The sequence below is a fragment of the Suillus bovinus genome, assembly GCF_016758785.1.
Source record: "Suillus bovinus strain UH-Sbo-P2 chromosome Unknown EDB93scaffold_390, whole genome shotgun sequence".
In the NCBI taxonomy this organism is placed as follows: Eukaryota; Fungi; Basidiomycota; class Agaricomycetes; order Boletales; family Suillaceae; genus Suillus; species Suillus bovinus.
Genome location: NW_024542446.1, coordinates 1 through 13835, shown reverse-complemented (window position 1 = coordinate 13835; position 13835 = coordinate 1). Strand labels below are relative to the sequence as shown.

At 48.7% G+C, this 13835-nt stretch overlaps 5 protein-coding genes across 5 annotated transcripts; 2 read left to right on the top strand and 3 right to left on the bottom strand.

Moving 5' to 3' along the window:
- Window positions 1-86: 86 nt before the first annotated feature.
- EDB93DRAFT_1333448 (uncharacterized protein) lies at window positions 87-1625 on the bottom strand (the record flags this gene model as incomplete). Its single annotated transcript, XM_041455266.1, has 6 exons — window positions 87-172; window positions 222-408; window positions 462-550; window positions 616-909; window positions 948-1070; window positions 1142-1625. The coding sequence occupies 6 exons, from the start codon at window positions 1623-1625 to the stop codon at window positions 87-89; spliced, it is 1263 nt and encodes a 420-aa protein (XP_041300553.1).
- Window positions 1626-2238: 613 nt separating this feature from the next.
- Window positions 2239-3749, top strand: EDB93DRAFT_1194173 (mitochondrial carrier). The gene is made up of 4 exons (XM_041450873.1): window positions 2239-2435; window positions 2497-2652; window positions 2704-2879; window positions 2934-3749. The coding sequence occupies exons 1-4, from the start codon at window positions 2343-2345 to the stop codon at window positions 3532-3534; spliced, it is 1026 nt and encodes a 341-aa protein (XP_041300552.1). The 5' UTR covers window positions 2239-2342; the 3' UTR covers window positions 3535-3749.
- Window positions 3750-5158: 1409 nt separating this feature from the next.
- EDB93DRAFT_1236612 (CHAT domain-containing protein) lies at window positions 5159-8231 on the top strand (the record flags this gene model as incomplete). The annotated part of the gene is made up of 2 exons (XM_041451354.1): window positions 5159-7749; window positions 7801-8231. One exon carries the CDS (start codon window positions 5159-5161, stop codon window positions 7739-7741), a length of 2583 nt encoding a protein of 860 aa, XP_041300551.1. The 3' UTR covers window positions 7742-7749; window positions 7801-8231.
- Window positions 8232-9073: 842 nt separating this feature from the next.
- Window positions 9074-9406, bottom strand: EDB93DRAFT_1098643 (uncharacterized protein; the record flags this gene model as incomplete). Its single annotated transcript, XM_041446895.1, has 1 exon — window positions 9074-9406. The coding sequence occupies one exon, from the start codon at window positions 9404-9406 to the stop codon at window positions 9074-9076; it is 333 nt and encodes a 110-aa protein (XP_041300550.1).
- A 1383-nt stretch (window positions 9407-10789) lies between these two features.
- Window positions 10790-12791, bottom strand: EDB93DRAFT_1110642 (uncharacterized protein; the record flags this gene model as incomplete). Its single annotated transcript, XM_041448042.1, has 6 exons — window positions 10790-10990; window positions 11047-11825; window positions 11883-12001; window positions 12051-12065; window positions 12115-12460; window positions 12515-12791. 6 exons carry the CDS (start codon window positions 12789-12791, stop codon window positions 10790-10792), a joined length of 1737 nt encoding a protein of 578 aa, XP_041300549.1.
- Window positions 12792-13835: the final 1044 nt, after the last annotated feature.

The window sequence follows — 13835 nt, the reverse complement described above, 5'->3', positions numbered from 1 at the left end:
GCGAATGATCGCCAGCCTGACGTGGACAGCTTCTCTGCTTAAAAAGATAAATAAATAAATTCTCTTTTAAAAGCAAAGCCAGTGCCTCATGAGACGGGTACCGAAGGCCCAGCACCGGAACCAGCATAGACACAGTCCATCTTCACATCCGGCAGCGGATGATCGCTTGTTCCTTTTGAAAAGTGTAATGAAGCATCATCGTGAGTATACAGGCACTCTACCAGCATGACAGTACAGAATTCCATCCTCCTTGTGTCCCCACCACATGACAGGCGACCATTCATCCACGAGGTTAGCGAGCGTCTGGAGGTGGCCGTATGCAGCCGGCTGAGGACCACACGGTCGGCGCAGTGCGATGAAAGTGAAGAAGCAGGCAAATACGAAGAGCCCAATACATAGATTCCAGATCTGCATGAATGTGTGAGAATGTTGCGACAATTTACATGGGAGTAAGTGCGAACCTGGGCAGTGAACATGACTACTGCCACACCTCCTAGGCGCTCGTTAACAGCGTCGTCAGCTGTGCTGAATGAAAGCCCAAACATCCAGTCTGTGAACCGCCAAGGATAGTGTTCAATGAGACCGACAATAAATTACTAGGTGTGAATGACTCACGCAAGAAGGGCTTCGAGATGAAAAGTATGAGACAGATCGGATCAGTCAAAACCGACTTCAGCGGGTTCGTCGCCACTCGAAGTCCTTTCCTTCCAGTAGCGCATCTCCACTGTCTTTCGTCTCGAATGACATTTGTGATGAGCTCCGAACAATGTAGCCCAAGCGTCAACGGTCCCTGGACCATTACGATGTTGACAAAAAGCAGAATCCACCACTCAGGTCCGACGTATGGCAGAGCATATATGTGTAATTGGACTTCTCGTTGTGGAAGAACGACCACGTTTGCAGGATCAGCTGGGGAGAATCAAACCCGCCGAAGAGGTCCCAGATACACATGACGAGTGCGGCCCATCCAACGCATGCTGCAACAATGACCCAAAGAAAAATGATGACTTTCCGGATGCTAGGGTGGGCATGCCACGGAGAAGGTTGTGTCTCTGGTGGTTTCGCTGGACCTTCAAATGTTTATGTCAGACACAGGACGCATGCATCGGAAAGTAGCAGGGGTCAATTGTGTGTGGTGGACCAATGCAGCGGTCAAGTCGAATGGTGAGGAGCCATGTCAATATGTTGGCGCCCGCATCCCTGACAATGCAACCATCACCTGGAGGAGGAGTACGACGCCCAACATGAGTAGAGGTAACCCTGCGATGGCAAGACCCTCTTGCCAGTGGGACTCTGAGAGATAGAATCATCTCAGAACTGACTTGTAATATCTCCCGGACGTCCGGACATACGATGAGCGAGGGCAAGCTGTAAGATACAATGAGGAGGATAGCCGAGATACCGTTGAGAAGGGCGCCATTAGGGTTATGCCATCCACGAGCTGCGGTCAAAAGGCGCAAATTGGTGTTGAAATGAAGTCGAGACTCTGAGGCTAGCGCAGAACGCAATGAGATGCCGTGTACAAAGCCTACGGACTCGGTACATAATGTAACGATTAAGTCAAGTATCAGGGTCAATATCTGCCCCTGCAACGACAATCGCCTAGTATTCGAGCCGTCATCCATATCGACCACGAGGTAGGGCAGCCTAGTTACTCCCAAGATTCCGTGTTTGGCTAAAGTGAGAACACCTGCAATGATGCATAAGCAGCTGAAGATACTTGAACATGCCACTCCGACAAGGGCATATCTGCGACTCGTCAGATTGCGGTCGTAGAAATGAGTTCCAGTGTCAGATATTGTCGAGGTCAAAGTCCTGGTGACCCGGGTATGTAAAAAGGCTGGATGGTTGAGAGTTTTCTTCTATCGATTTGAAAGAAGCTGCCCTCATGATTGGGGGCAGCAGAGACAGGAAGGCCAGCGCATTATAGATGTGCAGATTAAATATATTTCGCTTATGACCATAGCCTCTGGTGTATGTAGTGAGGAAGTTTATATGTGACGGTGTCACTATAGTAGCCGTTCATCACGCTCTTTCTCACTCCTGTCCAAATCGTTATTGAACTCATTTATTCCTATAACTACAATCAGGTCGATGCCAACAGCTACCCCCAGTATAAAAGCTGTGGCTGTACCCCCAAATATCAAACTTTTAGCCTAAGACTCAAAAATGCCAAGCCTATCGAATTTAGTTACGGTTAAACCCGGGTGATGGTTTACATAACCGGACCTCTACATATGTTCTTCACATGTTAACGCTCATACAGCTTCTCCTCCATGTGCTGACCGCATAGTACACTCGAACACCGTCTTTCTTTGCTTTTATTACTCCATTCCTTATCGATGGAGGCAGCATCCGGCCCATCATCTTGGGATAGCATACCCTCAATGCCCTCGTCGGCGATGCGAGCAGCAAAGGATATCATGTTCGGGAGTGTGCGTTTTTGAGGCTGATTTATTTTCCTGAGCCACAAGAATGACAATCAGTTGTGAACAGATCGCAGGCATGGTCTCCAAAGTCTTTGAACACCCATTCGACTTGACGAAAGTGCGATTGCAATCTCAAGTTCTCGATACCACTGCTAGATTCAATGGACCAATAGACTGTCTTGTCAAAACATGGGAAAATGAAGGCGTTAGAGGTCTTTACCGCGTACGTGACCTCTACCCACCAGAACCCTGCGTGAGCTCATACTGGTCGTAGGGCCTTCCGGCGCCAATAGTGGCCGCCATGCTAGAGAATGCTTCTTTGTTCCTGTCATACAGCGAACTTCAAGACGTGATACGACGGATAAATTCTCAGCCTTTGTCACACGAACTTTCGTTACCTCAGCTTGCATTGGCCGGTGCAGGCGCGGGCTCCATCACTAGTTTCTTACTGCAAGTCACTCACGCCTGGTATACGAGTTGTAATTGATTCTTATTTTTGACTAGGACACCAGTGGAGCTTGTAAAATGTAAAATGCAAGTACAGATGATTGCCCCCAAGCCGCTTTCAGTCTCGATACCTGAGTCTACCGCAGCAGCAAGCCTAGACTCAACCCTGGCACCTGTTTCTCGCCCTCTTCCCGGTCCTATAGCCGTTCTCATGTCCGTCATCCGCACAGAAGGCCTCCGCGGCCTTTGGCTTGGCCAAACTGGCACGCTCATCCGTGAATGCGGTGGTGGAGCTTCATGGTTCGCTACAAAAGAGTTCGTCGGGACAAAACTAATAAAGCGGCGCGGCTCCGAGCTTACACGTAAAGACATCCTCCCATGGGAGTCTGCGTTGTCTGGTGCATGCGCAGGCGGAGTATTCAACTTTTCCATGTTCCCTGCCGATAGCATCAAGAGTACAATGCAAACTGAGGAAGACTTGCGTCCTCGAGGCAGTAATGCCCCCAAGCCAACGTTCCTTGGCACCGCGAAAGCGATGTACAGGGCACAGGGTGTGAAGGGGCTTTACGCTGGCTGCGGTATCACTGTTGCTCGATCAATACCCAGCAGCGCGATTATATTTCTGATTTACGATGGCCTAAGTAGCCGTTTTGGATAGTAGAATGGGCACGAGAACAAATTACCCCGGGCGTATTCATAATATAGCTGACCTCTCATGCGATGTCTTGATGTCAAAGTTAAATTTACATGACATGTCCTACGTGCCCGACTCCCACGAGTGGGAGGAGGGTTTTGTCAAACGTCGGCGCTCAGGCACCTGCAATCACTGTGAGAAACTGTTTCCCCAACGTTTCCGATCAGGCTCTTTTTTCGCCGGTAGTCCTGGTCTGACTGTCAGGGAAGTTCAAAGCCGAGTTTCGAGGCCGTTTTCGATGTCGGAATTGTCCGAAGACAGGATCTAATGACAGCCTGATTTGGCCTTTGCGACCTTGCTAGCTCACGGAAGACAAAAAATGTTGCGCCTTGGCGCCTTTACTGTATCTAAACAAGGTTGCGCAGGATGCTGATGCGCTGTCGCTAGTGCCTGGATTGTGTACTTAGCATATCTGAACAGCACAGGCGAGCATTACAACCATGTCGACATTGAAGGAGTTCTTGTCGAGGATGCAATAGCAGGCTGTGTTTGCATGAGCTAATTATATTGATACAACTTGGTACGGTGTGGCGAATGCTTGGCACCTATGGGTTTTCTCGTTTTCAGGTCATTTACCTGACGCCAAGATTTGAATAGCTGGTCCGCTCTAGACAAACACGCCGTAAAACTGTATGGGTGACAGCGGTCACTCTTGACAACTCTGTGATGGCGTGTGGGTATTGCAATACGTGTCATCTTGGCACGACAATGTTGACTTGCCCTGGCCATGACATGTAACTTTGACTGTTTTGACTTCCTTCACAATCTCTGATTAGGTGTCAGTGTCGGTTATAAAATTATATGGCTGGACTATGTTGGACCACATTGCCTACAACCCGAGGGTGCCGAACATCCGCAATGCGGTACCAAGCTGTCCCCTCGACAAGAACTTCCCCAGCGCTGACATTAGGTAAGTGCCAGTGCTTGTCATGCTATCCTGTGCTAGCTACATCTGCCAGGTGCACAATTCGGGCAATAATCCACAGGGACCCGACTTCGATGAGATACGATAAACGTACATAAAGTTGGTTTTCATCGGGACCTCACAGGTTCTGCAGTATTTTCGTGACCTCCAACACACATCTTATTCTCAAGTGTTAGTTGAAATCCATCCCTTAGTCACATGTCAAGATCCATCCCTGGCCATTTCAACAACTGCCCTTCAGCCTTGGAAGAGGGCCTCAGTCACCCAGAACACCCCCAGGATACAGGACATAGAAACCTCGTGATCAGTGAAACGCTACAAGTTGTCGTCAATAGTATGTGTCACGCCTATCTTCATTTACCACGTACCGATGATTTCCCAAAGCACTCCTGGCGGCACTTTATTTCGTCGTTAATCTCTTGTTTTGTTTCACGACAAACTCCGTGTCAGACCCGCCCAATGATAGCCTCCAAGCCTTAGGCGAGGGGCCGGGCCAACCAGAACAACCCAAGGATTCAGGAGAGACAAACTTGGTGACCAGTGAAATGTTACAAGTCGCCATCAACAGTATGTGCCATCTACCTTCACTCAGCACGTGGTGCCCATGATTTTCCATGACAGATTCTGTGTCGAATCCACTCGATGATGCCCTCTCAGTCATGGATGAGGAGCCAAGCCACTCAGAACACCACACACAGGACTCGGGAGAGATACACCTCAGTGGAGTGCAACAAGTCGTCATTACTTGTATGTATCATCTATCTCTATCCAGCTCTTATTGACAATTTCCCTCAAGCCATTCGCACAACCGATCTTCAGCAGGAGCGGCCTGCCACACCCATACTTCCGTTATCGCCAAATCAGCTTTTTCATCGAGCACAGCGGTGTTTGGAGAGAGATGAAACCTGTGCCTTAGATGAAGTGATATCCCTTTATTATGATGCACTGGGATACTACAATACCGGACATGCTTACCGAGGGCAATTGCTATGTAATGCGGCTACGATGCTGCAAATTCGCTTCGAGCGTCGAGGCAATGGCAAAGACTTGGATCAGGCTATCACGCTTCAGATGGAAGCGCTGGCCTTGCACCCAGTCGGTCACACAGATTGGTCCACGTCATTAAATAACCTCGTGACCCACCTCTTCTCCCGCTTTGAGCATCGAGGCAACGACGAAGACTTGGATCAGGCTATCGCACTTCACAGGGAAGCGCTGGCCTTGCACCCGGTCGGTCACGCAAATCGGTCCATTTCATTAAATAATCTCGCAAATCAACTCTCCTACCGCTTTCAGCACCGAGGCAACGACGAAGACTTGGATCAGGCTATCGCACTTCACAGGGAAGCGCTGGCCTTGCGCCCGGTCGGTCACACAGGTCGGTCCAAGTCATTACATAACCTCGCCAATCAACTCTCCGCCCGCTTTCACCACCAACACAATAGAGAAGACCTTGAGGAGTCACGAGAGAACCTCCGTTGTGCATTGGCTCTGATGATGCAACATGATCCTCGTCAATTACCAGTCCATAGGGTGCTGGCTAGCGTTTGTTTGTCGTTCTATCGTTCAAGCCTTGGCGATACCGGCGCAGCTGAAGATACCGATAGTCTGAATACTGCCATGCATCATCTCAAGGCAGCAGCAAGTACTGTCTCTGGAGGCTTGCGATCCCGCCTGCAAACAAGTCTGATTTGGGTCGGTCAAGCTTCTCAATATTCACATCCCACTGAACTGGAGGCATATCCAACTTCCATCCAACTTCTGGACGCTTATATGTCTACAACATCTTCAGTATCGTCTCGTCACAATATCATGAAGGACTTCCCAAGTACACTTGCCGTTGATGCTGCATGCTGTGCTCTTTGTAGTGATGATGTGTGTCGTGCTGTTGAGTTGTTGGAAGAAGGCAGGACTATCATCTGGACCCAGATGACACGACTCCGCACCCCTCTTGACAGCCTTCAGACTCACGGCGATCATGCAGTAGTCCTGATGAAGAGATTCAGAGACCTCAGCTCCCTCCTTGATAAACCTCCTGCAAACTATTCAGAAGGTAACTCAAGAATCGATATAGAGGCAGAGGAAACCCGGTACAGACGTCTAGTAGAGGAGTGGAATAGAGCTGTAGAAGAGATCCGGAAGATTGAAAGCTTCTCTCGCTTCCTCCTTCCCCCCTTGTTCTCCGATCTTCAAGATGCAGCTCGTGATGGGCCTGTTATCGTGCTCATTGCAAGCGAGGCGTCGTGCCACGCCATCATTATCCTGCACAAGCAACCTCCGACTAGCATTCAACTCCCTACCGATTGGCAGAAACTCGTCAAATTGGTACTAGCACTCCGAGAGGCAGTTAAAAAAGAGCCCGGTCCTAAAGGAAACCAAACAGCGCTGATCAAAGCTTTGAGAGAGTTGTGGGACGGTGTGGTCGGTCCGGTGGTCGAAAGTCTGGATGGAATCGCACGACCAGGTTCCCGACTATGGTGGTGCCCAACGTCTCTCTTCAATTTTTTGCCATTACATGCTGCTGGCGAGTACAGGCCAAAGGGAAAGTCCCTTTCGCAGCAGTATATCTCTTCATACACGCCATCGCTCACCGCGCTGATCAAGGCTCGCAGAAGTCGTGAAAGGTCCTTGTCGGTGCCCTTCGTTGCCATCGGTCAGGATTGTCCAGCTGGTGCCTCACGCAAATTGGATGCTGTGGAGCCTGAGCTGGAGTTGGTGCGGGGACTTTTGCCTCCTCCCCCTACTGTTTCTTTTTCCAAGGTCACCAGTGTTGATGCCACGAAATCAAGAGCACTGTGTGCATTGCGGGACAATACTTGGCTCCATCTTGCGTGTCACGGGACACAGAAAGTTGACGAACCCTTCAAGTCAGCCTTTCTTATGCGCGATCAGCCGCTTTCGCTCCTCGATATCACGCAAACGGATCTGTCTCGGCATGAATTTGCATTTCTTTCAGCCTGTGAGACCGCAGTCGGTGACTTTCATACGCCCGACGAAGTGATACACCTAGCGGCTGGCCTGCAATTTGCCGGGGTTAACAGCGTCGTGGGGACAATGTGGAAGGTCACCGATAGTACGGTGCAGCACTTAGTCAAGGCATTCTACAAAAACTTATGTGGGGATGGCCCAATGAATTCCAAACGAGCTGCCTGGGCGCTGCACCGAGCGGTCCAGTCGTTGGCTCGTGACGAGGACATCATAATGCCCTTGGACCAGCGCATAGTGTTCGTGCATATTGACATATGATCAGTTCAGTGCGTCCTCCCACCTTGTTGATTAAAGCATTCTGACGACTTTACATATAGCATCCAGTCATAGCCACGCCACACCCAATTTTGACTTCAATTTTTATTTATTTTCCACTTTGTTGCCTCGCTGAAGTTAACTGATCTGAAAATGTACACTCAATCTGTATTTTTCAGTTTGTTGCCTTGAGGCCAGAGTTGCGCCAGATGTTATCGCCCCTAAGATGCACTCAGGCTGACGATTTACGGGTAAGTTGCACGATGCATAACACTCCATGTGGCAAGACACAATTTGCTATGGACGTGATAGTCAAGGGTCTGAATTGCGTGAGGGCGTTGGATTTTCTCCCACCCATCATGCAGCACAGAATGCGATATTTATGTCAAGAACCTTGGACCCAGTGGCAGTATGATAGATAGATCATGGACGATGAAAACATGTAGTCGTTAGTTCTCTTTTCGAAATAGATGTTCTGGCCTGCTGTCTCCTGCTATCTATGCCTGATGCCATGCATATGGCGTGTGGGCCGCTTTCTTCCTCATGTCATTGCACAGGTCCTTGTCAACAACCGATGCAATAAAGTCGTTAGTTGCATGCCACATATCATATCCCGAGAGAGCGTTAAGACGAGAATGTATTGTCCTACCATGGAGTACTATCATTCGACGGGAAATGCACAATTTACACTTATTGCTGAATAGCAACACAACAACAACACATATTCGTATCGGATCTACTGTAGTGTATACTTTAGGTCTCTGTGCATTAGGCCCAACAAGAATTTTTTAATTTTGTTGCGAGCTTGTTGCAGCGGCAGCACTGGAAGTTGAGGTGTCGAAAACACAATAGAAATGCACAATTTCGTCACACTATGTCACGCGCGGCACCTCGGCCAATACACAATGATATTCACAGTCCGACAGCGTGCAAAGCGAATGAAAGTCCAGTGTTCCGCACCGTTCATAACTTCAAGCTTCAATAACGAGCTCCAAATCAAATTTCATTGAGGGAATAATATCTAGTAATAAACACTAGGATGTGCTGAGTGATCATTATTTGCTGAAACTCTATTTAATGGTGCAGGAAGGCCATGCAGGGGGTAAGGCATGTATCTGCCAGTGGACGGCCCAGCATGTAGCTGTGGTGGGAGGTCTTGTGAAGTTCGAAGAGGACGAGCCCCTTCTGGGGCTGGCACTGGCTGCATGAATCGTGTCTCGCGACCTGGATAATGGAGTGGGTATGCAGGTGGTGGATTAAATGAGGGGAAGGGTAAAGGACCGTTCATTTGCTGTGCCGCTTGACTCGAGAAGGGAGCGCCGTTACTATGCATAGCTATTCAGACATTATCAGCAACAAAATAAACATGGAAGTAAGTGAAATACAACCATGACTGATGCTTGGAACGAGCTGCTGAGATGGTGTAGCTTGAATGGGAGCAGTATGGTCAATTCTTGAAGATCCAGCATGACCGTTTGACTCATGGGGTGCCCGATTTCCACGAGATGTGTAAAGACCAGAAAAGCGGTGGTCCTGGCGTAGGTCGGGAGTATTCTCCAAGTGTCCTTTGATGCGTTCTAAAATTTCAGACTTCGTGCCCTCGGTTGACAGCGAAAGAGCAGTAGCAATATCCTCCAGTTCTGATTTTGACTTGGCGTTGTTTTGCATGCGCCTCGTCTCGTGGCAGAGTCAACCCTTCACATCTCCTACGCACTGTGGAATATATGTGCTCGACACCATGCATCTTGGCTGCTTGTAGGAGGCTTTTAGTTTCACCCCCACGCCATGTATCGATTGCATCCTTGATACGTTTTTCACGATCCTCGCGTGTGAGAGGAGGTTGTGAATGTGGTGAAGGGCGGTTGCGAAAACTCGAGCTGTCCTTGACATTGGTCGACTGTCCTTGTAATGTAACAATGTCCTCTGGTGTCTTCAAAGGAACAGATGCTGGTATGTGCCGATTCTGCCGAATGCAAAGAAAGCGGAGACTCAACCAAGCCGAGAGTGTGATTTCCCAATCTAGCCTGACCGTCACGCTTTGCTCATGAATCGCGAATAGCATGCTGTGGTGGTGTCCTATTGACATAGAAACACCTGGAGTAGATTCAGGATGGTACATTTCACATATTTTGAACTTTCTGTGTTGATAGGTTAATGGGATCTGGGTGGATCTTGGATTTAGTGTCCAAAAATCACTCATTTTGGGCACACTCGCACAATGTTTCATCTCGGGAAGGCTTCACAGCACCGATTTTAAAATTTTGAATTGGTAGTATTATTGAATGTATGCTAATAATTGTCCACCAGCTGTTCCGAATGAAATATATGTAGAGTGGTGAGCTCTGGAGTGCATTGTGCATTATCCATCGATTGTGCATTCCGAATCAGGTGATAGTAAGCTCCAACTGGTGTAGAAGTATTACGAACAGCTGTTCAAATTTCAAATCTGGCAAAACATGTCTTGCGCCGTACTTGATCAGCAGATGGAGAAGGGCTTGAAATACTGTAACATTCTTGTTCATTCCCGTAGCATCTTAAAAGCATTGGAGATGAACAACAGCTCGTTCAAGCATTGCTGGCCAGTGAGTTTCGAGATGTTCAAGTTTTTTTCGAGTCGGTAGCGGATACGGACAGAAATATGGGCCAGGTAAGAAATTTAAAAGCAGCAGCAAGTGCGACGGCAATATCCGAGTCAATACGGAACAGCCGCCGTTTGGAGCGAGTGTTGATCATGATAAAACCGCACTGAGTGACTCTGGTCCGAGTCGAACGTTGATGGGAGACAAAATTAGACCATTCAGTTTCGCTAGAAGGTTTATACCTCAGATAAGAGGACCTGCCAGTGCACTATACGCTGCAGACGTGGTGTATCGTATACCTTGATGACTCGGAGGTGTCTAGGCTACCACATGCATATCTAACATATACTAGTATTTTCACTTCACCAACAATGCCCATCCGTAATTCTCAAGAGGCCCGGGGTAAATAGAAAAAAGTACATCTATCAGATCAGTGACTCACAACTGCAAGAATGATGCGAAGGCCCATGGATTAAAATCCGTACGGCGAGAGGCGCCTAATGCACTTCGGCTGAGGCTTCCTCCATTCCTCCATCGGCGTCTGCACGACTTCATCAGAAAGATAATCTACTTCTGCTGGTGCATCCGTAGTGTTCTGCGGGTCCCGCGGAGGTTTACGTGGATGCCTTGGCCCGGGGGCACTGCCGGGCCAAGTAGGAAGATAACATATTTCCTGCAAGTACATCATGCTCAGTCTGCTGGCCTAGGGGAAAAGTCGTTTGAATCCACCTCTGGGCCGCAAGCAGGTCGGCATTTAATCCATATACTCCAGTCTAACCAAGACACCAGCTTCTCGATGTCTTGTCTCCAGTCATTCATTATTTGAGCGACATCAGGCTCTCCATTCAGTTCAACGGGGAAAAGTGTGTCGAGCCCGCTCATGACACCCACGGCCCACATTTTCGTAGTGACCCGACAGACTTCTCTTGTTGTCTCTTCGACGGCTTTTAACAGCAAGCGTTCCGAAGGTGTCATGAAAGGTATTTGGTTGATTATCACGGAAGTGTGTGTTGTGGCGCATAGCCTGAAAATTGGGGATGCCCACTGCAAGGCATCTACACCTGAAGCGCCTGCGCTAGGGACGATGGTGGAATCCAATAGGTACGGCGTGAGCATAACACGGAGCTGTACTTGCGTGAGCTTCGTTCGCTGGAGGACTTCTTGCGAATCTGACGAGGTGAAATTGAGTAGATATTGCATCAACTCCAGCCGATCTGCATATCGATCAACGATGACGTGAGTGAGGGTCTTCCAGTCTATACCACTTCCTGGTTCTGCTCGACTGATGATTTCGGTGAGCTTTCTCTTCACCTGCAATATGTCCTCTGGTGAGATTCCGAGCACCCGGTGATCCCACCGTTCAAGCCCTGCGCGGACCGGGATGAGGGATGGTACTAGTGCAATATCATACAGTGAGATAAGACCAGTCAGGTCAAGCACAATGCGTGAATCTCCTGGGTAGCGATTGTGCCATGAGCCGGAGTGTATGACTTCAAATCTACGAACCCCTGCACCCAGAAACATAAAACATCAGTCGTATCGGAACACGGGAACAAAATACTGACAGGAAACAGCATCCGACGGAGGAGTAGGAGGGATAGGGCTTTCGTCCTGCAGTGAATTTCGGACATGCACGAAAGATACTATCTCGACACCAGCCGTAAAATCACACAACATAACTTCACTGAAAATTCATCAGTCGAAAGCGCGACACAGCATCGAAGCATGCGCACAAGTCCATTTCCATCCTAGAAGTATGAGAATCAGTCATATACCATAGTGAGACGAGTCGCTAACCTCGCGAAACCGTCGATTCCGAGCTCCTTTCCCCATCTACAAAGATCTTTAATCCGTGGTCTTTCATCCCAGCATCGTTCAGGTTGTACTTCTCCCCAGGCTAATATATCCTGTGTATCCATTGTACCCTCGGATAGCTTAGCAGCACTATTTCCATCAAAGTACAAGACTTTCAGAGGTCGCGTTGCTGCCAGCGTGAGGTGCCAGCCATCCTTTCCACGAGCGAAAACAATGGAATGCTCTGGGTCCACAGCGGTCCATTCTGGCTCACTGGGTATCGCATTGCGGCTAGTGCCGTGATAGAGCAAAGTACCGGTCGGTATCACTCCTGGTACTATGTTATGTCCTACGAAAAAAAAAATAGACATTTTTCCAGTATCAGAAAACGGCGAAGACGTACCATGACGATACCGAGTGTTTGGCCAGTGTTGCAGGAGTGAATGAACAGTGTCGAAGATCAAGTTCCCTGTCGCGTTCTCGGCAGGACCTTCGTCAAATCTCCATTGCTCAGTCTTCGAACCGAAACTATATGAATGTGTTTTATCATTATGCAAGTTGGTGATATCGAAGGGTCTTGAAGTTTTATCAGCAGCCTGAGTGTTGAGAGGGAATTGGCCCTGTAGTGCTAGAGCTGCCGATCCTAGGCTCAGAGCTGCCAGGAAGGAATGAGAGCGCATGGTGATAAATCGATAACCACTGGGTGTTATGGCATCCGAGCCTTTATCAATGCATTGAATGTGCTGCGGCGGGGCTTGTAATATTAGTAGTGTCTATAAATAGGTTAACCGAGCAGCAAATTGCTGTGACCAAGTGCCATTACTTCATGTTGCTTACACCGAACTCCATAGGTCACCACTCGTATTCAGAGAATGTTCGGAGCTGCCTGCAGCTCCTGGTTCATTCAGCTCAGCAAGCTCATCCAGCCGGCGGTGATTAGATGCGTCTATCGCGCAGTCAGTAACAAACTCCGTTTTAGCCAAGAACAAACATACCTCTAGGAGCGACCACCCGCATAGTAATGCCCTTGACGAAAAAAACTGGTCTCTTTGGTTTTCAAGGAGAGGCAAAGGCTCTTCGTCCACGTCAGGGACATCTGTAAGAGACTTGACAACGACTGACAGGTGCTCACAGTGCTGATTGAACATGAAACAAATCCAAGTAGATTGTCGGATGCGCGAGGTGAGTGACTAAGAGGTTGTGGTGTTAGTTTGTCACTCATCTCGGTTTCGACGAACTCTATAGTGGTCATGTTTGTTCCCGCTATCAGGAGGCCTAAGCAGTCCCCGCTTATTTCAGACGCTGCTTGCGACGCATAAAAATACAATTACAGTAAAAATAAGCCATGTCCTCATCTTACCATGGGCATCGGTTTAACTTATGTGCTTGTCTTCTCGAAACTCATCAACGCCCAAATGGACACCTTCGCGTCTGTACTACCAGCAATCAGCCACCGACCACGAACATGCTTTTCCTCAACAGTAATTTCATCCTCGTCGCTAGAGGAGTTATCCTCCTTCAAATCCCCACAAATAGGTACACGATCGATGTGAGAGGCGAAAGTAACCGCCTGGCATCCTTGCTTGTGGTGCACAAGGGTTCCCAGCAACTTTAATGTCTTTGTCGAGTAATCGCACTCTGCATTATAAGTTAGCTCGATCCAGGTGGCATGGATATCTGGTCAACTGACTTGCCGTCCCATCCCCCAATGGCGCATACTCTCC